Here is a 26,591-nt window from a genome sequence, read left to right as displayed (position 1 = left end):
GGGGTGGTATTTACTAAACTTTGTGTTTTTTTTTTTGCTCAAGTATTAACATTCTTTCTGTGCATATTTTCATAAAATGTAAACAATTGGTTTTTAGAGGTAGAACTCAGTTTTATTTGTGAAACTGAATTTGTATAAACTTTAATTTTTAAATACATTTCTGACTTATAAAACAGCATGGAGCATAAATTCAGAATATTTTTAATGTAAATTGTCTGCGCTGTGTATACTGAAAGCATATCTTTATCATTTATTGATGTTTCTTCTTTTCCAGGGACCTCCTGTTTCAAATGTTCAGGGTTGTGACACGTCTCCTTTGCCAGGATTTCATGGAGGTAGCAATCCTTTGTGCCATGTTAAGTCAGATGACAGTGGTAGATTTGTATTTCCATGCCTGCCTCCTGGACAGTATCGAGTGATGCCTCATTATGAGGGACCTCAGAGTATCAAGTTTGATGTGCGACCGGTGCAAGTGGCATTTGTGGTTGCACATGACAGTGTCAAGATTAATACAAAATTTCAAGTGAGTACTGTAGATTATTTCAAGTTAATACTAGTCTCATATCATGTACAAAACCTACTATTAGACCTCAAGTCAGAAATGCTTATGGCTTGTTCAACAACGGGAAATACATCTAACTTATTTTGTAGGATGGAGAATGCTCAACAGTGGAAAACCTTGGTGAGAAAATGGGAAAACTCCAATTTACTTGTATAATTGTTTTTCTTAATGCATTAAGTAATTATCTACATTTTTGGCATAAGAAGGGAATAACTCTCATATAATTTATTCTTCTTCTTCTTTCCCCAATTAGCTGGGGTCTGCTTTTCTGGTTGCTCCCCTCCAGTATCTCCTGTCTTGGACATTATTCTTTGGTATTTGTGATCTGTCTAGATCATTCATAACTCAAGCTTTCCATCTCATGTTTGGTTGCCCCAGTGTTGACTGGCCTTTAAAAGTCAGCCGTTCGACTCTCTGTGCATGTGTCCCTCAGGTCTGCTTTCCAGACGTCCATACCACTTTGGACGCTTCTCTTGAAGCCTTTTCTCTACTGAATCACTCTAAAAGACTGATATATAACTCTGTTGTGGATTCTATCCAGGTGGAATACTCCACAAGCCCATCACAGCATTCGTATTTTAGCATCCTTCCTGTTAGCTGCCCAATGTTCAAAGCAAATAATAAGGCTGGACAAATCACCATTTTGTATAATTTTGTATATCTTGCCCTTCAGGTATGAAGACGTCTTCCTGTTGCATAAAACACCTGCTGCTGCCTGCCATTTCCAGCTGCTATTTATTTTATCCTAATGTGTAAATATAGAACAAATTATGTATTTCAGGTTTGTAGGCTGTGGTTGAATTGCATTGGTAGCTCCCAACATTACACCAGAAACTGCACCCAGCATTTTCAAGGAAACCGCTCTTTTCAAAGGTTAGAAGTGGACTGCTATTGATGTGTATTCCCTATATTCTTGACGATGGCGTCTGGACTTCTTGCTATGCCAAGAGAGACTCGGCGCTAGTGGGTTGGCTATGGTGGTCGGTGGCTGCTGATTAGTTGTACATTTCTTTAGTTGTTACCTGCTCCTGCATCCCCTTAACTTCTTTATCTTGGCTGTTTTTTTGTATGGGTATCTAGCATTTTTTTACCCATTTACTTTCTTTCCTTTTTAAATTGTCAGAATGCTTAAAAATTTCTATGGCTTCCTGTTGTAACTGAATGTGGTAGTGTACTTTGATTAGGAGTATGACAGTGATACTGCATATTGTCGTGCTTATGTAGACTTGGCCACTGCTGCATGGGATCCTGTAGGCTCCTCCAGCGACAGTATCACTACCAAGCTCGAAGGAAACACCCTACACAGTTAAATATAACAGAGAGATGTAATCTGTTACTGCACACTCTCTGCTGGACAGCTCCAAAGTACATTACAGGGGCACAGACATGCAACCAGTTAGTAACTGCTAGCCACCATAGCCTACCAACCAGCATTGAGTCGATCTCAGCATAGCAAAAAGTCATTACTGTGAGTGAACAGCACACCATCGCTATATATATTGGGTTGCATACCTGCCAACTTTCCTGATTTAGGCGGGAGACTCCCAATTTTCAACAGTTTTTCCTGCCTCCCGATTATTCTATTATTTCTCCCAATTTTAGCTTATTTTTTGGTGAACTTCAAACATTTGTTTTCAAATCCTGCCATTTTAGCTTTTTTATGCCAGTGGCTGGAGGCCCTTCAGTCATTGGCCATTTTCAAACTAAATATTGACGTTTATTACTGCGAGAAATATGTGTGAATGTGGGATGTTTTTTGAAATCTGTATATCGCGATGCATATATCGATTGTCAGTCTTCTCGCGTGCTATGTTCATGTTCGTTCACAGTTCACATCAGTCTAGTCGATTCTAGAGACTAGATATGGAGTCTTGTTTAGTAATTTCAATGATTACGACTAGTGAATTTTCTAGGGATTTTAGGAGCCATTTGGAGACAATTCTGACTAATTTTAATGACAATCTGTTACATTTATTTGGCTGAAGATGGCCACTAAGTGGCTGAAACTAGTCCCAAGACTTATGTAATATCATTTACTTGATAAATTGTACTGAAAAGGTGGACCCTCTTGTCAATTTCTTCTTATAGTGCTGTACGGTGTTCATTTAGCTTTTTACCCTTACGGAGTACGTGGCATAGGCCTACATATTAATTCGACCCTACTTTCTCTATAAATTAGCAACAATTCAATGCTCTCTTCATACAAATTTATTGTGAGGATTTGAATAAGTGCTGTGATGTGACCTGGTCATTGTGGATTATTAGTTGTGTGTGCTGGACTTGGGAGGTTGTGGATTCGAATCTCATGCTGGCCATCCTGAAAATGGTTTTCCTCGGTTTCCCATTTTCAAGACCAGGAAAATGCCGGGACGGCACCTTATAAAAAGACCAAGGCCGATTTCTTTCCCAATCCTTCCCCCCCCCATCCTTCGGGGAAAGATGCCAAATAAGAGCGCACCCCTTAAAACCAATAGCATGGTTTTCCGTGGTTTCCCATTTTCACACCAGGCAAATGCTGGGGCTGTACCTCAATTAAGGCCACGGCCGCTTCCTTCCCACTCCCAGCCCTTCCCTGTCCCATCGTCGTCATAAGACCTATCTGTGTCGGCACAACGTAAAGCAACTAGCAAAAAAAAACCCAATAGCAGAAAAATATTGATTATTATTGTATCTCCACTAAAATGGAGCACCTCTGTCATTCAAAAAATGTGCCTCATGCCGGACTCGAACCACTACGTTGACTATATTTACACACGTCTTGTACTCCAGGCCTTAACCGCTTCAGCCACAAACTCAACATTGGTGATGCTTGTTAGGGGTTTAGTACTTAAGTGTGGCCGTTCCACTTTGAAAGTTAATATCCGTGTCAAAGTCTTAAATGATGGTTTACAGTGTTTATTTAATTTCTGTACATTACAGAACACTTGGCATAACCTATTAATTAGATTGTATTACGGGTATCTGTGTTATTTCAAAGCGCAATAAATCACACGTTTGCAGAATGGTCCTTAGTATCTGGTACCGAATTGTGCATAGTAGTTGTTCCTTTGCTAGGTCCATGGATCAAATTACAGTGATGACACACAGATAAGGGAGAGCCTTATCGACCATAAGGAGAAACTTCAAATGATTTGGTGTTCACAAAACTAAATTATAAGGATCTTTAGGTTATACGCATTATTTGGGTTGCCTATCTCTGACAAAATGAGGGGCTGGTGAACCACCCGGTATATTGGGGCCGGCCCAGCGGTGTAGGGGTAGTGTGCTTGCCTCTTGCCCAGAGGCCCCAGGTTCGATTCCCGGCCAGGTCAGGAATTTTCACCTGGATCTGAGGGCTGGTTCGAGGTCCACTCAGCCTGCGTGATTAGAATTGAGGAGATATCTGACGGTGAGGTTGTGCCCTGGTCTTGAGATCCAAGAATAACGGCCGAGAGAATTCATCGTGCTGACCACACTAAACTTCGTAATCTGCAGACTTTCGGGCTGAGCAGCAGTCGCTTGGTAGGCCATGGCCCTTCGGGGCTCTTGCGCCATGGGGGAGGGGTATGTATATTGGGAGCACTCAGCTTCAGTCTACTCTTGACTTTCAGAAAGAGCATACCCCTTGACAATGCCACGTGCAGTGTTTAGTGAAACGTTGGGAGCTACTAACCCAATTCGACTCCACTCTATATGCCCAGAATATAATTTCTTCTATGGTATATTCATTAGATGCTGACTGTGTTTCTTTTAATTTTCCTGTCTCCCTTAAGTATGTAATGCAGTGAATATTGTTGCTTACATTCCCTGATAAATATATAATATTTCAAGGAAACTGATTACTATAATTTTACAAATATTGTGGATTTGCTTATTTTAATGTAGGATTATTTCCATGTTTATGTGAAGACTCATTTCTATTCAGGTAAAAGGTTTCAGTGTCAGTGGAAGAGTATTGTCTCGACGTGGTGGTAAGGGCATTGCAGGCGCTGTCATTTTGTTGGATGGCAATATCAATAGCTATACCAAAGAAGATGGTAGTTATCATTTGGAGAATATGCAAGCAGGATCTTACAGTCTTCAAGTGAAAGCTGGTTAGTATTTTAATTGCTAATGAAGTAAACAAGGCTGTAATATTTCACCCTTTTTGTTCATACTTTACATGGATTTTTTACTAAGAGATATTACTTGATCTGTATCTTTATTATTTAAGCCTTTAAACATTGAGTCTGCATGCCACTAAATGAACAAAGTACCTCCACAATCACTATCTGCGTGAGCTCATTTAGTTTCATACTTCTTCACATATTATCATTAAAAATAGAGTCTACCGGGCGAGTTGGCAGTGGGCGTAGAGGCGCGCGGCTGTGAGCTTGCATCCGGGAGATAGTAGGTTCGAATCCCACTATCGGCAGCCCTGAAGATGGTTTTCCGTGGTTTCCCATTTTCACACCAGGCAAATGCTGGGGCTGTACCTTAATTAAGGCCACGGCCGCTTCCTTCCAACTCCTAGGCCTTTCCCATCCCATTGTCGCCATAAGACCTATCTGTGTCGGTGCGACGTAAAGCCCATAGCAAAAAAAAAAATAGAGTCTGACCATCAATGCCACGGTGTCCTCTTGTTTTTTTTTTTTTTACCCTCCATGGTAGAATCCATTATTTTAATTAAACTATTCAGTTCCATTCTCCTTGCATGATCCCATAATCAAACCCGTTTCATAGTCACCATAAGACCTATCTGTGTTGGTGCAACCTTAAGCAAATTGTATTGATTGATTGATCAAAGCCATTTCATATACACAACTTCATTCATTGAGTTCATTTGTATCTTGGACTTAATCTCCTTTCTCCAAGTGATCTTCTGCTATTATCGCCACCTGTTGCATAATGTTTTGTACACAATATAGCGATCCTCCCTGTATATACAGTAGTTTTGCTCGACCAGAACCTTCACTTCATTTGTGGGTGCCGCCACGTATCTGTTGGTTCCAACATTGGACCCCGCGTGCCTGACAATTGCACAATACTGCATGACCACTCAGCCTTACATAGACTCACAATGTAGCTCCCTGTCAAACCCCATTAGAACTGCTGATAATATCTGATGCATCTTCGAGGTATACTGTGTGTTTGATTTTTTTAAGTCTGTGTTGATCGTCTGATGTGTAGGCCTACTCATCCCTGATAACACTATAGCTGTGATCATTGAGATACTACTAATGCGATCAGGTGGTGGTTCTAGATATTACAAATCATTGTAACCCATATAATATGCATATATATCAAGTTCCATCGAAATTGATCCATTCCTTGTGGGTATTTAATTTTTGTCTTGTCAGCTAGAATATTTCTGATATGTTAGTGTATTTGATGGATCAAAATAGCAGAGGTAAGCGATACAAAGATTTCACATCCTATTTATTTTGTGCATATTGCGTTTACTATATCAAATGAGAACAGCCGTCAAAAGCGTGTATAAAGGTTTGGCAATTGCAACCACCAGTAAAGGCTACAGTTAATCCTTCTTTTATTGTTAATAGTTCGAGCCATTGAAGTTTATAATCAAGGTTATATTGAACAAAGTTGATGAGAAGTTACTGTATCCTTGTGTAATAATACCTATTGTTAATTCTGACATTTTTTCTTTGAATATTATAATAGAAATTTGGGCGCAGAATTATGCCAGTAATTCAATTGATTGGGAAATATTTTTCAACATAACTTAATCTCCACACAGCTTGGGTGATGGCATAAAATTAAGTATGGCATTGCATGATGTTTTAAATTTATTGTATAGTATCAATGAGGTACAGATACCTGGACCAAAAAAAAAAAATCATTCAACATGTTATCACATTAGGTACCCAGCACTGGCAAATGAAAATACCTTAATATTAAAGTCTCATGCTTAACTTACCATGTTTATTCATCAGTGCTATCAAAATTGGCAGAACTGCTGTCATCACCCGAATCTACGCCTTTCCATTAAGTAGTCATCTTCACTTCCGTCAAGTGCATTTGAGATTCCTGTTTTCTTGAGACTTTTAGAAACAATACCTGATGAAATCATGTTTCTTGCATGCAAAATCCTATTGCTAGAGACACCTGTTTGTGGAGGAAAGGTTTGCCTAATTTCATCATTTTAAAATAGTTATTTCAGTATATTATTTGCTATTTTTATTTCATTTCGTCAATAACTTTGCTAAATTTTATATCCACTTCTCAGCAGTAAAAAGCTAAACCTAAGGGTAGTTGATAGCATATTTTCAGTGAACATCATATTTTATTTTTGCATATGTACAAGAAACATGACCATTAATGCATCTGCTGAAAACTTACATTATATCACCCATCCTGGGGAAAAACCAGATAAGTCAGTTTTTTAAAAATGTTTTGCAATAACCTACTAAGGTCAATGCTGTCTGTCCTTTGACACTAACAAGATAAGTTATTTCATCAGAATATTGAAGTAATAGCCGAATTTTACTTCCAGATTATTCAAGAATACAAAACAGTCCCCGGTAAGAACCAAATAATAAAAGTGGCTTTAAACAGATAAGTCGGTTTGTCTTATGTGTAATACGTTTTCTGTGGTTCTTGTGGACGTGGATATTATCATCCTGTAAATGAATTATTGACAGTATATTTGCACAGCTGCTTGTGTTAAAGAGAACTATTAAATTCTACTAGCTAACAATGCATAGATGTGATTTACACACGTTGGTTTTTACTGGTCCACATAAGAAAATGATGCCTGGTCACTATAGGAAAACCCGGGAGATAGTGGGTTCGAATCGATGGTTTTTCGTGGTTTCCCATTTTCACACTAGGCAAATGCTAGGGCTGTACCTTAATTAAGGCCACGGCTGCTTCCTTCCAACTCCTAGGCCTTTCCTATCCCATCACCGCCGTAAGACCTATCTTGTTGGTGCGACGTAAAAAAAAAAAAAAAAAAAAAAAAAAAAAAAAAAAAAGGGCAAACATTTCATTATTTAAAAGCTGTTTCATATAATACAGAATGGTTTGACAATATTTGGTGAATCGGCGATTTTGTATTGTTTAAAAACAAAAAAATTGCTTCCCCTGAGAACTTTAATTTTTTGACTTTTCTTGTTATTCCTTGAGATGAGCGATAATGTAGCAAAGTATGGATGTTTGGAAAAAAAAAAACTGTAACCTAAACAGTTACTTCAGCCTACGTGTATATAATTTACACATCAGTTTGAAACAGAGATAGTTCCATATTATTGGGAGTCAGAAAGAACTGTTCTCTTGCCAAACATTATATATTATCAACATTACTGACTGGGATCCTTAAAGCTTTCGCTGAAGCTTCCACAAAATATCCGTATTCTGATTTCTGGGAAAGGTAAATGGCAATCACATCCTGCAGTACAGGAGCTATCAATTACATGGTTCAAATTATTCTGATGTTGAAATTTCTCATAGGATAGAAATTTGTTTATTATAAAAGAGCATAATTTTCTACATCACCTTTCATTAAGCTTCTTGGATTAAGAGTGATTTCACATAATTTCAGATTTATTATGCGATTTTCCTTTAAGGTAAACAGTTTCGCGTTTTGAGCCAAATTTGTAAAATTTTGCAGACATTTTGTGATGTTGCGCTTTGAGAAAAACAGGTGCCTCTACCTATTGTACACAATTTCCATTGATGGCCTGCATTTCTTGCCTCACTGAGTAAGCTCATGCACACCTTCAGCCATCCACTTATGATACACTTTACAAAGACTGTCCTTCAACGGCTTATTTATGGATATATCATAGGCTGCGGTAAGGATGTTGGACCGCCAGAAATGACTACCAGATCAGTCTACTTGTTGATCAGTGGCTGCTTCGTGTTATCTGCTAAGCGTACTTGAAAACTGCCCATTACAAGTGAGCTGGGAGTCAAAATAATGACCAAGATCGATTTAATAAACTGTACAAATACAATCATTTACCAGGGATACGTCCATCCAACCTTTCTCTTGAACATGAACATGTATCCCACCTGGGAGTTTAACCTTCAGCAACCAAGTTGGCTGTGCGGTGTTAGGGGCGCGCAGCTGTAAGCTTACATTCGGGAGGTAGTAGGTTCGAACCCCACCGTTGGCAGCCCTGAAGATGGTTTTCCATGGTTTCCTGTGTTCACACCAGGCAAATACAACTAACTCTGTATCCAGCACTATATAGAGCCTGAACGTATTCCAACAGTTCTTCTGCAACTTTCAGAAATTTTCCACGTTTCGGACCACAGAAAGCTTTTTGTGTTTTTGTTTCTTGAAGTTAATTCTTCTGCTTACATATCGTACATCAAATTCAGACCCTGCAAATTATCGACCTTCTTCCCTGATACTGTGTTCCTCAGCATACCATACTATGGAGAGTTTAAATCCAGCTAAATTGCTTGAATACTTCCCCATTAAGCTCGAAAGAAGAATGCCACCCCAAGAACACATCAATCGTACATCACTTCTTCTTGCTTCTACTCACGCACACGAGCTAGCCAACCTGGGAAACATCACTGCAAGCCAGCATGCCTATGGCAGGCGAGCGAACAGGAAGAAGTGTAGAAGGCACCCTCACACAAAGCATCGCGTCAGTGCTAGTGACATTGAGAGCCAAGAAGGGCTAGAAATAAAGATTTTCAAGCTTTAGAGGAGTAGAGAGATTCATAACTACAACTGATATTTTTGTCAAAAGGGGTTCCTTGAAATTTGCCGTGAATAATTTTTCCCTTATTCCATCTCAAAGAAATTTGGGTGCGTGAAATAGGCAAGGGTGAGAATTATGCCAACAAGTATGGTAGTTGCCTTACCTTACACATCTGTAATAATGCTGTAGATATCCTGACTTTTACCTCCAGTGAATTTTGGCACCATGAATTGTTTGTAGTTATTCCAGATTGCTTTTTGATGGTCGTTAATACTATGTGGCCAGCGGTAGTAATATTACTACCATGCGGTGTGTGCCCGAGTGCCGCTGTTAATAATACTACTACCACGAAATTTGAAATTCAGTCACATGAAAGCTATTAATGTTTTTGATCAATAGTGATTGGTGGTACAACTTTGGGACAAAGGTTCATAGCCATGCGTGCATAGCTAGATCTTGCCTAATTGCTGACATATGTACTCCTCGTACGCTCTGGTTTGATAAGCTCAAGTTTATGTGTGCATGTTCTAATGATCGATTATATGACTTCACAGATTTAGAATGAAAGTGTAGTGAGTCAACAGTCTGCAGTCGTCTCTCAAGTAGTCGGTTTGTGCTGTATTTTGAGATATGGATCCCGGACCCAGTACAAGTAAAGGAACTCCTACGCGTGCATACAGCCCACGGATAAGTGAACAGATTATTACGGAACTTGTAAACGATTCATATTCTGATCTGTATGAAAGCAATTGTGTAGAAGAAAATTAAAATCTGCAAGCCCCTCATCACCAGAAGAACCAGTTGCAATAAGACGAAGGGAGGTGAGAAGCACGGGAACACAATGGAAACAAGATATTGCTCCTGTGAACATGCCTGTTTTTTCTTCCCCTATAGAAATGTTGTGAACGTTTGGCAGATGATTTGGTGAGTAGTGTTGCTGCTGAAATTACTGAAGAATCATGAGCACCATATGCAGGAAGGCTCGTAGGTAGAGATTATTTTTCACACAGAATAACTGCAGTGGGCGTAAAGAAGGAAGGACACTCACAGCTTATGAGCAAGGTTTGCTACAAGAAGTCCAAACACAACACCGGCCGTGCTGTGAAGAAAATGATGACCGTATATAGCCGTAAATATGACGTAGGTCTTTGCATAGGAGAATTTTTCGAGTGTTACCATACCGGAGCTAGGTATTGGGAATAACAATGTGCAATTCTGTTGTTCAGTGACTGAAAACTATCAAACTTTTCTGAGTGAATTAGAAATTCAAGTGCGTGAACAAGGATCCCAAAATATACCAATATTGTTTCCTGATTTTATTTCCAATGCTGAGGGTACGCATTTTTGAATTGATTTCATGTGCAACTTTTACTAGAATATGTATATAAATTTGTTTATTTATACTGCAAAAACTGACAAAACTGTGATTTTTTTTTTCTGAGAGTTTAAATCACGCCGGCACAGGGTAGGGACGCTATCTTGACTCGTCCGGACTCATAGTGTTAAAGAAATATGAAACCCTAATGCAAACATCTCTTAGTAATTTTAACCCTCCTAGTCCCAGAGTCTCTGTGAGTGATTCTCAAAAAATGAACGAAACTTGCCAGTGTCGCTCTGAGAGATGCTTCATTTCTTTATTCTTTACGAGGCTTCTAGACTGAAAAATGGTGCCTAATTTTGGCATGACCATTAAAGAGTTGAAGCAACCCTGTTCGGGCAGTATTCTTTTGTTTTCGGATTGTTGTTAAACTCGAGCAATATGTTTCTTTTCGCTGTACATCATCTAATTGTGTTTACTTGTGTTCTTGCCTTTGTTGGTGTAGTTTGTCAATATGGTAGAATTTAGAATTTTGGATTTTTGACACCCCTGCAGATATTTTTGGAACAAACAAAATGTGATTCTTGGTTCTTGTATTATGTACGTGTACTCTCCAGTGTTCATTTTTACTCCATTTGCAAGCATGTGGTAAGAGGAATAATCAAATTTTCTAATTTTTAGTGTCTTGAATAAATTAATTAATAAAGTGAGGAAACATTACCCAGGAAATCGGAACTGTAAAATGATGATGACGATGATATGATGATGATGAATAACGTGAGGAATAAATTTTTTAATGATCTGAAAATTACCCTAAATTTAGATGCTTATGTTTTGCACTCCCTAATTAAGTTTCACTATCATATCCTTAACATATTGAGTTTGAAGGCTGTACACCGTAAGGGCTGTATCCTTTATTGTGGAGAACGAAGCCCACATGGCGCACGTTCTGTTTTCATCTTTTTTTTTTTTACTACAAAACCAACGTACTATGTGCGTTGATCGGCACTACGGTTTAAGATTTGGTTCATATAGTTCTCAAAAAAAAAAAAAAATATATATATATATATATATATATATATATATATATATATATAGATGGCAGCAAAATACAACTCTATATATCATATTCTTCTTTCAAACCATGTCAGAGTTGTGTTGACTCGTACGTAATGGCGGCCGCACGCCAACATAGACTGAACGATGGTGACTTATTGGAAGTGTTATATGGTGATTCAGGATCAGATATTGATGACAGAGATATTGATTTTATGTACTAATTATTGTTATGTAGATGTATCTCTTATACAAACAACCTGCCAAAAAAAAAAAAAAATCAATATCAGCCATATGTTATTACTATTAGGTATGGGTAATGTTGAACTTCTTTAAGAAATGAAAAACCTACTAATTTCAGTCTACTATTTCCATGATAAATGCAGGCCCTGTGATGTAAGGGGTAGCATGCCTGCCGCTTACCCGGAGGCCCCGGGTTCGATTCCCGACCAGGTCAGGGATTTTTACCTGGATCTGAGAACTGGTTTGAGGTCCACTCAGCGTACGTGATTAGAATTGAGGAGCTAGAGACTATATGCAGGGGTGTCGAAAATCCAAAACTCTAAATTCTAGCATATTGAAAAAATACACCAACAAAGGCAAGAACACAAGTTAACACAATTAGATGATGACAGTGGAAAAAAAAAAAAAAATACATATATATCAGTGAGATAGCGGCCCCGGTTTAGAAAGCCAAGAATAACGGCCGAGAGGACTCGTTGTGCTGACCACATGACACCTCGTAATCTGCAGGCCTTCAGGCTGAGCAGCGCTCGCTTGGTAGGCCAAGGCCTTTCAGGGCTGTAGTGCCATGGGGGCTGGGGGGTATTTCCATGGTGAGGGACCTATCACTTGTATTATACAGTTTTTGCAGATATGAAGTAGAAAATATGAACTCAAATGTAGTGAAACTTAAGTTCAAAATTAGTATTTAATTTAAAAATTCAAAATTAATGAAAAATGGCCAGTGTAGAGGATTAAAATGTATGAAAATGAGCAAGAAATCAATTCGTTAAAAATAGAGGACTTACCTTTTTTTTCCTGGAAGCCTTCATTTTCCATTAAAACAGCCTGGCACTTTAAGGCCTCACCTTTACATTTTCATCTAAAAGGTTTAATTGTTGGGTTCTTCATTCTGCCGAAACTGATTTTTGAATAAACAGATTTATAAACTACCTGGAAAAGAAATTAATTAAACTGTTTGGGCGGACTGGCCCTTAAGATGTGTGTGGAAGGTCATTTCTTTAGCTGCCATTCTCCTCATGGCCTTCATGTTTCCAAAAATAATATGGTTGGCCTGAGCTCCTTGGCCGAATGGTCAGCGTAGTGGCCTTCAGTTCATAGGGCCCTGAGTTTGATTCCTGGCCGGGTCAGGAACTTAAGCCGCGTGTGATTAATTCTTCTAGCTTGGGGGGCTGGGTGTTTGTCTTAATACACATCTTCGTTTATGCTCAACGCTTCACATGTTGAACCACCATGGAAACACACAAGAGTGATGAATACATCCATTCTCATTATAGGGTTTAGTGCCGACTCCAATTAATTGGGGAAAAGTTCCGGAAAGAAAATGCGGTTACCCAGAAAAAGGTTCGTCTTTTAGGGCATCACGTCCCCTCTGATTTCATGATACCAATCCTAATGTTGAGTAGTTAAATGTTTGATTGAGTGATCCAGTCTTGTGGTATTTGATGATACTCTAATATGTTGGTATATAATAGTGCATAAAAGAACTCCTCTGAGAGAGGATTTCACGTCCACTAACTACTTTTATACTTTTCAAATACAACGATGACGTCATACCATCTTTTTCTCGCTGTCTCCTCATTCCACTGTTCTCCGCGCTGTTGGACAATGGCTTCAAATATCTGTCAATGTAATGACTAACCGTGGTGTGGACAAACATTACTGTTAGTCATAATGTTTCCAAGGGGGCTGTAGTCCCCCTTGACCAATAGTGACCATTGATGGATACTATTAATGACAGTTTATTTCTGGTCAAGCAGAAAGCACTGTTACTTACAGGGTTAGGTTAGAGGTTGGTTTGGTTGAACATTGACCTTGATACTTGTTAGGTGCTGTCATGTCATAATTACTGCATAATTACTGATAGGGAGAATTATGTTACTGTTGGTGATAAAATTACTATTATTGTTTGTTAGATTTCTGTTTGTGATAAAATTACTGATAGTGAATGGTTAGGTGGTTTGCTGGAAAGCACTGTTAGCAGCACCGTTAGATTATAGTTCAGTTAGGAACAAACCTATGGCTCACACAAGGAAGATCGCCACTTGTTGGCTGCCCTGGCCGTAGGATGCCTGAATGGCAGAGTGGAGGCAGCGCGTGATATCATTACTGAAGCAATTACTTTATCTCTGCCAAAGCTTCTAACTGTGGTTTGTGTTCAAGCTCCTTTTAAGATCCTAGTATTTGTTTGCTCTATTTCAACAGTGGCCTGATTGACACACAATGGAATACTTTTCTTCCTGAAGGCTGAACAATAATAGATGTGTGTTTTGTTTTGCAAGAGGTCCTAGATAAACAGTGGACTATGAAATATAATCGCAACACATTTCAGAGTGGCTAAAGGCCTTCAGTATGTCCTTGTAATGAATTAACTATGTGATAACTTTGAGCTAATATACTCATAATAGCCTTGTATTAAATACACATATTTTACTTACTAAATTTGATCTGTATAATAATATGATTGTTTTCTATGTTTTTTATAGCTGATATGGAATTTAAAGGTATTCAAGTAAAAATTACACCTAATACACCCCAGTTAGATGATATATATCCATCAACCTTTAAAGTATGTGGAAATGTTGCTCTACCACGACTAATACCCGGACCTCCTGATGAAAGTTCTCGACAAGTTGTCATTATACCTACAGGAGATAACGATATACGCCCAGCACTTGTTGAAACTGAAGAAGGAACAGGAGAATTTTGTCATATGTTGGAAGCTGGCATTTATGAACTAATGGTCAGAGTACCAGAAAGTGAAAAACAGAAAGGTTTGATGTAAGTTATTATAATTATTGATTCTCTTAATGATTAGTTATTTTTTTACTTGGCTTGTAGACTTCTCATTTCGCAGATGTCTTTACAGTCAGTGATGTTTCTGTTCTTTGTAAAATCAAGTTTCATAGTGTGCTCACCATTAAACTTTTCACTGCTGCTCTGTAAAATCAAGTTTCATAGTGTTCTCACCATTAACCTTTTCACTGCTGTCTTCTCAGATGTGGCAGTGCACTCTGTGTTGGAGTTTTTGGCTTACCCTCAACTGTCAGTTCATAAAATCTATTAGTTCGGTTCGCAATATTTGTTAAACTTTTCACGTTCACAAAAAGTTCAAAACACTCTAGTCCTAGGGATTATTCTGGAGTTAAATTAGTATTCAATATACCGTACCTGAGTTCAGTTCCTGGAAGTTGTGTACAATCGGAGCACATACACCGTCACACCATATGAAAGGCAGATCGACTTCATGATCACTTCTCTCCATACCTCTTTCACTTCATCATTCACTATCACTTTTAAAAATTTCCCCAACATCCTCTGTGTCACTTTCACCACCATTGAAATCTACACTCGAATTAATCTCTTCCAAAACTGAAAGAATGTTCTTCGGATGTATACTATAGTGGCATGTGGAAGCTATGATGCACAGCAGAGTATTCACATTACAAGATATATGTATTTATTCCACTGGCATCAGTTCATAAACTAAGTTGTTGAAAATGTAGTCAGATTGCAGCAGCATATAAACCAGTTTCAAGTACATCAGGTTTATTCAAGAACGCAATCAACTTAATTTGATCACAACACTGGTGGACCACTTAGCATGGGTTGAGTAAATTCGATCACTGCAGCAAAACAGTTAATTTTCAGCCATCTTTGTTTGACTCTTCCTGGAGTAGTCTATATCAAGTTCTAGAATATTGGTATTATAAATTTACTCATTCAGGACAAATATTTCAGGTTCCCTATGGGAATCAACATCTATATCATCTGATGGCCAGGCAGGCATCAATTTTTGGTAATGAGAAAAAGTCTCTCATAGTGCATTGGCACTGCCGGTGGCTTCAAGTAGCCTATGCACTGGCCTCCACGGTATGCACTAGCCATGCGTCTTGGTGGGTGTGCTATTTACCAACTGATGAGTCCAACTTAGCACACTGGGGTGAAACGCTGGCAACCAGGAATGAGTTAGCTGGAAAATTTATAATGTCCAATAACGGACCATTTATATTGGTATTGTATTGCTATTATGCAGGAAACACTCGAACGCATATTAGCCGATGACGCGACTGCTGCTGATCTCATCGTCCGCTTTATGTGCGACAGTGGATTAATTAAGGATATGTAAATTGCAAGTGTTCTGTAACTCAGGGAACTCACATTCCCTTTTGATTCGTTAGTGATTTCTTGGCTTAATTCAATAATTGTTTGTTTTATTTTGCACTTCGTTTCCAAGTTCCTTCATTATATAAATAATTTTGTTTTATTTTAAATTTCTTTCCCACTTAATTTGTTCAGAGAGGATAATTACCTAGTTGTACTTCCTCTTAAAATAAAAACCACCACTACCATTATCACCTGCCTTAATTAGGGCTAAGGCCGTTTCCTTCCAACTCGTAGGCCTTTCCTATCGCATCGTCATCTATCTGTAGCAGTCTGGTGTAAAACCAATTGGAAAAAAAAAAAAAAAAAGGGTGTTACCATTTTCAACAACACCAATCTCGAGGTTCTTATGAAAGTTCTTTTAGCAAATTAATATTAGTAAACTTTCTTCTTTTAGCTGACCAGTGTTTTTCTCTTGGGTTTTCTCTTCTTCAAATGAATGCAAACTGCCAAGGCAGCTAAGTTGATGAATTCTTCTTTGTACATACTGTATTTTTAAATGCTTGAATATGGCAAAAGAATTACGTTGCATTAAACCAAGAATAACTGTTCAAATACAGGAAAATTAGGAAACAAAGTGAACTTCACACAGACAGACAAATTCAACTGCCCTGGTGCAGAGTGGTGTTGGAGCATTGTCTATGCCAAGTCTCAGTAGACTGGTGCAAAATGGACTCGAGCCATACAAATTGCTCGTGTGTGGCCAGCTTTAGAACACTGACTACCGAGCTCGATAGCTGCAGTCACTTAAGTGCGGCCAGTATCCAGTATTCAGGAGATAGTAGGTTCGAACCCCACTGTCGGCAGCCCTGAAAATGGTTTTCCGTGGTTTTCCATTTTCACACCAGGCAAATGCTGGGGCTGTACCTTAATTAAGGCCACGGCCGCTTCCTTCCCTGTCCCATTGTCGCCATAAGACCTATCTGTGTCGGTGCAACGTAAAAAAAAAAAAAAAAAAAAGAACGACTAGGCCACCAAGTTTGGAGGGCACTAGTTTCTTCAAGCACAATAGATGAATATATTAATTTAAATCTAGTAATTAGTTCCATTGTTTAAAATAAAACTTTTCTTTTTCAAAATCAAATTTGTATAATATGTGAAAATGTTACATGTTGTCATTGCACCTAGAAAAACAGCTATGTGATAATATTCAAGCTTAGAACTCTGATCAGAATCCTTCTGTCATCTAAGGTTCAGTATTGCATGAACTATATCAACAAATTTCTGTTCTAAGGGATACATGGGTTGCAAATCAGTATTTCTCTGACAACATTGTCACATAGCGCTTTTCGAGGTACAATATGACGTTCAGTTTTTTGGAAAAGTGTGATGTACTTCTGTGAATTGCCTTTGATCAGTTTTATTCTTTTCAGATTTACTCCAACCATTTACACCATCGAAGTGACAGATTCACCACTTAAATTAGGCACTGTATTCCACCAGTTGAAAATTAGAATATCTGGTGATTTAGAGTGTTTAGGTGGCAAAGACAAGTGTGGTGATATTCCAGTTGTACTTAATTTAATACCAAACGATGATCCAGATACTCGTATCCCAACTGCAGTTGTTATGTCTCATGGTATGTTACTAGTTTTATATACTATAATACTTATTTTAGACACTAAGTTGGTTGTTCATCTGAAGCTTTTGGAGCTGATAGTGATTTTTTTTTTGTGGTATTGTATTGGCTCTAAGATGAAGATGATACAAGTAATTATCATCAATGTATTCATCTTTCAAATTTTCATATATAAGTTGTAGAATGTATACTACTATCATCATCATCATCATCATCATCTTCATCATCATCATCATCATCACCATCATCATCTGGAGCAGTTTCCAACCACAGGCTGAGTCTGCTTGGAACATGAGCCTCTCCATCCACCACTTCTCTTCTCTCACTGTCGTCCACTCCTCTTGCCTCGATGCTCTTCTTTACACCTTTCAACCATCTGTCCCTCGGTCTTCCTCTAGGTCTCCTTCCCTTCAATTCCATTTCTAACATCTTTCTTGGTATCCTCTCTTCTCCCATTCTCTTAACATGTTCATACCACTGCAGTCTTGATTTTTCCATCTTTTCCTGTAGGGTACCTCATTTACCATTTCCCGAACTCACTCGTTCCTTACTCTATATACTATATATTATCTTATTGTATAAAAACGGGAGTTGTCATGGCAGGCCTAGCAAGCCAGTGATAGATTGAAATTTGCTTGTAAGAAGGCCAGGGTGATCAACTGTATGAACGAAATGAAAATGAAAACAACATAAAATAGGGCAAAATAAGAAATCGACAGAACAGTACAAGGAAGTTGAAGACCTTCCTTCATATCTCTCCTGACTGGACTTGCGAACCTTGCACATTTCACTTGACCTACTCAGGTTCACTGATCCAGCCTTCATATTATAAGACCTGCCGTGATAGTGTGATATGTGTGAAAGACGATGATTCTGGCGAGATACAGGATTAAGAATTGGTACAATGAATATACTGGAGGAGACAAGCAACACCCATCGGAACCATCAATATACTCAGTTTTACAGGAAAGTGTGAAGAACTGGTGGAACTAGTGGAGAGAAGAAAAATAGCAATGAGCTAAGTGGAAGGGTAAAGGGAAGAAAACATTAAAGAAACAGTATAGCCTACACTGGCATGGTAACAACAAATTGATGAGAAATGGAGTTGGATTCATTGTGTCAAATGAGCTGGTAGGTATCACCATATCACCGGCATCCTATGTGTGAATGAGAGGATTATAATGTCAACGGTGCAGCTAGATAAGAGAAGGCTAACACTAGACTTGATATGGGCTTTTGGGCTTATGGTGCGTCAAGAAAACAGGGTGAAACTCTCTATGTTTATAGTTGCTGTTGTTCTACATTATTGAGGTCTTCCTCGTGAACAGTCAAGATTTTCTGAAACATCCAACCTGCCTCGCTATGGTTGCCCAGTTGTACTTCCTCTTAAAACAATAATAATCACCACCACCACATTCACTTAGTCGGATGATGTGGCGGCCCCTCACAAACTCATCTAATTGGTCAAAGGCTTTTCGAATGTACTGTTGGGGCGTGCTCTATGTTCTTACCTTGACACTGTGTCTCACATTATTACTAAGACCTAATTTGGTGTCATGCCTCTTGGGTATCTAACAACCAATAATAAAACATCAATTTGAATTTTATGCTTCATTTTGCTGTGACTTCTCAAAACACTTAATCTCTTTGAAAATACACCATGATCTTCACTGTGGCCATAGAGCAAAGACAACTACATTAAAAATAAATCATGTAGCCTGTGCATTCTAAGACCTGTGTCATTTAACTCATTATTAATTGTGTTATTTAACGAATGGTCTAGCCAGGGTGAACAAAATAAAACTTCATGTTCATTTCCGTAAAATTTCTTACATTTAAAAATGCCTTCTAGCTGTGACCTAACTGAATTTAAGGCAAGCCTGAGGTGGTGTAAACAAATGATCTGTATATTCTTTATTTTCCTCCAGATCTACAGTAATCATTACCTTATTGATCCGTTCATGGAGGAAAAATAACATGCCTAACCTAGACAAGCTCAAGTTTTCCAAATCCACTTGCTAGACAAAAAATTAAAAAATAGATACAGACAAACAAACAAAATAAGATAATCCGAAGGCCAGGGTGATACGACAACTGTATGAACAAAATGAAAATAAAAACAACATAAAATAGGGCAAAATAAAAAAATCGGCAGAACAATACAAGGAAGTTAAAGACCTTCCTTCATATCTCTCCTGACTGGACTCGTGAACCTTGCACATTTCACTTGACCTACTCAGGTTCGCCGATCCAGCCTTCATATTACAACACCTGCCGTGATAGTGCGATACATTCTCCTCACGTTGCAACTTCCTACATGTACTACTTCCTTATTACCAGTCATAATCAAATTACACTAATCATTTCAAATTTATAATCACTTACAATTCAATATACTTAACCATAATAATCACTCTTAACCTAATGTACACTTAACAAACACAATCACTCATAATCACCACCACTCCTCTTTAATTTTACTTTCAGGCCACCCTCACATTAAATAACTCAAATCCTTCTTGGCATAATCTCACTTTGCTGCTACCACTCCTTTCATCCATCTCATGCCCCCAACACATCATTCAAATATACTTATCTATCCCAATCGAACTCTCATCCTTCAGCAACCTTCACTCAAAATACCCATCAGCTCAGCTTCTTCATTCTTTACATACCACCACATCTGCCTTTTAATCATAATCACTCTTACCTTCACTTATAATTAAAATCTACTCACAATCAAATTCCACACGTAAATGCTGCCATCACGTCTAATCACTCTTAGCGATCTTCACTCAAAAATTACCATCAAACTTTCCAATCTCATATCCATCCAAATCAACTCTTATCCTTGAACTAATCACTCTTCTAAATTACCTTAATTACACTCAATTCACTAATCATTACAATTACAATACACACTACCCTAATTCAAATTTAACCACAATCAAACTCCTATTAAATTCACTAATCATTACAAATTATCAACCCTCTAATGCCACCCACTCATCAATCACATATCCTTACTCTCCAAATCAATTCCATATTACTTTAATTACACTCAAATCACTAAACAATTCAATAAATATAATCACAATCTAACTCCACAATAAATTCACTAGTCATTACAAATTCTCGTCCATCTCCTGCCACCAACTAATCATTCACATATACTTTAAACTCAAATCAATTCCAAATTACCTTCGTTACACTCAGTTCACTAAATATTTCAAAAGCAATCCAGTTTACTTACTACTACTACTTGACCTTTTTTTTTTTTTTTTTTTAACGAGCTCGATAGCTGCAGTCGCTTAATTGCGGCCAGTATCCAGTATTCGGGACATAGTGGGTTCGAACCCCACTGTCGGCAGCCCTGAAGATGGTTTTCCGTGGTTTCCCATTTTCACACCAGGCAAATGCTGGGGCTGTACCTTAATTAAGGCCACGGCCACTTCCTTCCCACTCCTAGCTCGTTCCTGTCCCATCGTCGCCATAAGACCTGCCTATGTCGGTGCGACGTAAAGCAACTTGCAATAAAATAAAATACTACTTGACTTTTTACTTCTCATCACTATGCCTTCGTCACTTTTACCTTTCTTACCCCGTAGTTCCTTTAAGCTCAAGCTTGTCCCTTTAGCCAAGGCATCTTTTACTTCATTTTCTGCTTCCGTGACACCTCCAAAGACCGCTTCTAAGATATCACTTCTGCTCGGTGCTCCTCTCTTGTTAATATGCACATCCTCACCTGCCCTACTGCTTTCTTCTTGCTTCAATCTCTCTTTCAATGCTTTCAGTTTTGTCACTGTCCAATTACAAGTCCAATTCCCATAGCTGAGCACCAGTATCTGACCTCTAATATTTATGCCTTCAACCCTTGCAGTCTTGCTCTCACTAAATGCTTCTTCAAAATTTTGGAATTCTTATACTGCTCTCTTCCCAAATCCCCCTTAATCCCAATTTTCTCACTCTGTAGATTCCCTGCATTCTCTGACACTATATCTGCCATCAGTGAAGATAGCAGTGACACTTTTATGGGTCTGTGTCCTTTCACCTTGCCTACCCTCTCCACATTATCTATATCAGCTTCACTAAAGTTAATTTTCGTTTTGTTTTGAATGACATCTACCACCTTATAAATAATGTCCACTTTAGATTCTGTCTTTTCTTCCTCCACCCCATAAATAAATATGGATTTCTTCTTACAATCCTGACTGCAGGCTGCAATTTCTTTCTTCAAATTTACCACCTCCTCTTCCGTATTTTTTATTTTCCCCCTTAATGACACCATTTCTCTCTCACTGTCTTCCATCTTTGCCTTAGTCTCTTTCGTGTATTCCTAGACCCACTGCCTCGTCTTTTCGTGCTCCTTAACTTGCTCCTGTAGCATCTTTTTTTAACTGATCAAACGGCATAACTCCTCCACTACCTCCTTTACCACCTTCTTTATAACTTCTATGTCTTCCCAGCTCATGTTGCTACTACTCTGTGGGCCTGGATTTACCTCCACTCCTCCAATAACCAGCAGCACAGTGACCACCACTGCCGCTATCAGCATCTCCTCCTCCACTCCCATCTCTCGATAATGACCCTGTATTGCTCTATACCGATCATCTTCCGAGCTTCCTCGTCACACTCCGCTTGACCCGTCTGCTCCCCCACTCCTTCTCCACTCCACTCCACTCCACTCCACTCCACACACCACATGACACATCTGTTCCCTTTGCTTGCTTAAGCTAGACTGCACAAATGATCTGATGATGCCTCATTACTATTGTACAGTGCTTACCAGCAGACTAGGCTTTTAAATTTGATCACCTATCAGTGAGGAAACCCACAATATTTTAAAATTAAAATTAAACTTCTGTTCATGGATTTGCTTTAGGATGTATTTTCAATCATTCATCATTAAACTGTATTTAGGACTGTTGCCCAGGTGGCAAATTTACTGTCTGTTGTTTGCCTAGTCTTTTTTTTAACCCTTTGACCTACCTACCATTCTTTTTGAAAATTTTGTGCCCTTGCATACTATTTATTTTTCCAGTTATTTTATGGAAATGCAGATGAATATATACATGGATGTTACACCCTACATGTATAGTCCTCTCCGTGTAAGGACGTACCCTAAGGGTGCAACCTTACCCTTTCTCCCCTGTAATATTAAGATATTGATTTATGGTTACTTTTCTTGCTGTTGGGTCTTTTTCAGTGTCGGTAACCATACAGTTTAGGGACCCTACTTGCCGATACGACGTCTTACATTTACCGTTAATCTGGCACGTTGGCAACGTTCAATCACTGCTCTAGCGTGAAGTGCATGTTGCCACCGCATCGCCGTTAAAGTCATTAGTGATACATTTGCGAGAATATTTAAAGCATATTTTCTTTTTCTGTGGGATTGTAAATCTATTTGGCTAATACCAGGTAAGTAGGATTGTGGCATTTTCGGATAATGCATTTAATAACATAGTTTGTGTGAAATGATGAAAGTGCTCAAATACGTCAGTCTCATGTCTAGATCTACCGGTACATGAAATAACTCTTGCGGGACGAAATTTTGGCAGTAGAACTTATAACATTATTATTTTCAAATCCGCAGTGAACTTGAAAGCTGACCTAAATTCCGTTCACGGAGCTTGGCAGATTAGTATTCCTATATGTTTCCTGATAAGCTTGAAGATATAACCAGCCTGCAGGCTGAAAATATGCCCAATAATCTCTCTCCTTACTGGTTACCGGTATTGAAGAGAGAAGGAAATATTCGCGCAAAAGAAAGGGAAGTCATTGGATGTCTGGAACTTTCGAAAATCACACTGCAAAGACTTATTAAATAAATTGCATCGTTTAACACGCCCCTCTTTTCAAGAATATGGTTATAGTACGCCTACTGGATATCAAAGCAAAGACAGATAATTTAAGTGAGAAAGTGTGTTTATTTCCTTAATTCCTCATTGAGGAGAAATTCATAATTATCTTGATTTATTTCGTCTTATCTTTTATCATTTACTAGGGTAGGGAAACATTCATTATCGGTGTTTACATTGAGGTTAGTTTGTTATGGTTATGTCTGATGATTTTAATATGTAACCAGGCAGGTTGGCAGCAGTGATCAGCCATTACAAAAAAGAGAAAAGAAGAGCATCGGGCGGCGATATTTACTTTCTGGGGTATTTCCTTACGTGGCAATTACTATATGTATGGAACACTACAAAAGTAGGTGTCCACGTACAAAGCAACCTCTCATTTGAGGTACTATAATGAGGTATTCTTGCAGAGTCCCCTTGTTGCACCACTCTGCATTGCCTGGATGGCTATAATTTTTTCGAATTTTTGATGGGTGGTAGTGAGTATATTGACCCCGAGGTGTCAAGGGTATATTGCCATTGTGAGGGAAATTAGGCAAATATGCAAGATATTTACAGATATAAGCATTGGTTTCTTTTGTTACATGATCCCAGAACTGTGGGGTTAGAAATTCAGTGACCACTTAGAGTTCCTGTTGGCTTATCTCCTAACTTTCTCTTTACCACGGAGTGAATTTCATAAACTGCCTTTCATGTAATGTCAGTAGGTTTATTAGCTTCAAGTTCCCAAATCCACTCTTTACTGATGTTCCTACCTGTTGATGTTGTTGCACCCTGCGTAAATCTTGAATCATCCGTTGGCACTGGCTCTCTGGAAATAGAATCGGATTCAGCTTCACCAAGATCATTTGAAGATGAATTATTTTCACTTCGCACACTTTCATTGTGAATCTCAACAGCAATATTCTCAAGCCAGTCATGAATAACATCATCCGCGCCACTCCACACCACTGCCATATTTGTTTACAAATAACATGCCATGAGGGGCATTTTATTTTTCTTATTCCAGGAGCGAGTTAAATGTTTATGATAGAAATATGAAGTTCAGGTAGTTCCTGACGTCTGCTGGTTACATTTTAAAACTTGTAGAACAAACCTCGCTGGCTCAGTAACCATAAATATGCACCTGTAGGTAGTCCATGCGTGCGGATGGATATGTCCATCTAAGTATGTTTGTTCCTTTCACTCATTGGACATAACATTCCGTCAAAGTATGGCATGAGGTTAATGATTTCAAAGAACTTGGAAATTTCTCCAAAATATTTCATACCGGGTGAGTTGGCCATGCAGTTAGAGGCGCGCTGCTGTGGCCACCCCAGTGTCTGCAGCCCTGAATATGGATTTCCGTGGTTTCCCATTTTCACACCGGGCGAATACTGGCACTGAACCTTAATTAAGGCCACGGCCGCTTCCTTCCAATTCCTAGCCCTTTCCCCTCCCATTGTCGTCATATGACCTATCTGAGTCGGTGCCACATAAAACAAATTGAAAAAAAAAAGTATATATATATTTTATTCCCTAATTCCACTTCCTATAAATGAATATATGCCCCAATTTGTCATCTTGAATTCAAACTTTATCTTCATATAATGCTTCTTATTCTTAGTTATAGGCGACAGATCCATACTCAGGCCAGTTGTCGCTGACCTGTCATGCGCACAACATGGCTGGGAACGCTAATTTTCTGGAAGAACAGGGAAAACACGGGGAATTAAAAATGCAGAAAATATATAGGAAAAACAAAGGGAAATGATTCGTTACATCAAAATTAAGCTTTCGATCTAAGACTGAACCCAAACAGAATGATCGAACGAGACTGATGTGTAGAGATTGTTGAGCTATACGCAGCGAGTAGTACCGTACTTTGAGTTGCACTCTAGTTGACCAGTATACTTGTTAGAACAACACTTCCAATTTGCTACAGGAACTGGATCTTATTCCCGAGTTACTGAACACGAGCCCATATGTTCCTGTTACGAGCTTGTTTAGAAACTGGCATGCTCACTCACGCCAATTTCAAGAATGAGGTCCGTAATAAACACAGGCATTAGTTTGAAGAGTGATTGACTGATGGCTTGCTGTGAGCTGTGTAATTCATTTTGCTTGGTTGTAGTGTTTCTTGCAGTGGCTGTTTACAATGGGTAGAGGCATGATTTTTTCGCATTAACGATAAACGCGACAAAAAATACTTTGGAGCGATTTTGTGATATCTTTACGAATCATATGTTTCTGGTTAAGAAAATATGGATATTATGCTCACGAATTAAAGCAAATTAAAGCGATAAGGCCATTTTAAAGCGAATGTTAATTATATCGCGATAAGCACGATATTACAGCAAAATATGTAGTGAATAACGAACTTGACATTTTATTCCAAGATTATGTATGAAAAGAAAAGGAAGAGCGAACAAAGATTCATCAACAGGAAAGAAATATGTTATCATTAATATTCTGGAAAATCTCTTTAAGACATGGCATCAAAGAAAAGGGGTTGGCTCCAGGCTTCTTGCCAAACGAAATGTTGTTCTTGTGGTGGCTGGTAATCCTACACCAGCCTGTCTCCTCATGGTATTGTGCAATCTTTAAATCCCTAATGACATGTACAAAACAGCACAATTGACTGGTGTATTTCGGCTTCGTGGTCAGGTAAAATTAAGAAAGTGATCACAGACATTAGCGAAGATGGGTCGCTCGACAAGACAGTGTTACGGTGCACAGCAGAACTAAACAGTTTGCGAGTGAAGGTTTATACTTTTCGGAAAGCAATATTTTAATGTGTAAATTTTGTAATATTCGGATCGAGTGGGAGGGAAAAGATACTGTCTCAAAAACATTGTTTTAAAAATAAGGAACATTCAGAACGTAAATATAGCACTTCAACAGTGAAACGGCAGGCAACAATAGAACTCTCATTAGATATGCAAAGAAAGTTAAGAGAGAAAAAGTAGAGTTTATTCACGAAACAACAGCGAAGATACTCAAAGCCAACATCCCGCTGGAGAAGATAGACAACCCTGCAGTCCAGAAATGGCTTCAAAAGTATGTACCAGATTTGTACAGACTATCAATTAAACTTGCACAATCAACGATCAGAGATAGTAATGAAACATTTAATGATTAATTTTAGAATTTCATTAAAGCGATACGGCAATATCTATTTCGTGAAATAATG

At 38.5% G+C, this 26,591-nt stretch overlaps 1 protein-coding gene across 1 annotated transcript in view; it reads left to right on the top strand.

Annotated features, from left to right (window-relative positions):
* Positions 1-26,591, top strand: part of LOC136878783 (BOS complex subunit NOMO1) — a 149,706-nt gene that overhangs the window by 44,094 nt on the left and 79,021 nt on the right. The window contains exons 5-8 of the mRNA XM_067152252.2: positions 275-523; positions 4,467-4,635; positions 14,302-14,596; positions 17,353-17,558. Coding sequence (XP_067008353.2) covers positions 275-523; positions 4,467-4,635; positions 14,302-14,596; positions 17,353-17,558 — 919 coding nt within the window. The remainder of the gene's footprint in view (positions 1-274; positions 524-4,466; positions 4,636-14,301; positions 14,597-17,352; positions 17,559-26,591) is intronic.

Source organism: Anabrus simplex, chromosome 8 (assembly GCF_040414725.1).
Source record: "Anabrus simplex isolate iqAnaSimp1 chromosome 8, ASM4041472v1, whole genome shotgun sequence".
Taxonomy (NCBI): domain Eukaryota; kingdom Metazoa; phylum Arthropoda; class Insecta; order Orthoptera; family Tettigoniidae; genus Anabrus; species Anabrus simplex.
Note: the sequence above shows the minus strand (reverse complement) of the source record. Positions and strands in the feature narration are given on the sequence as shown.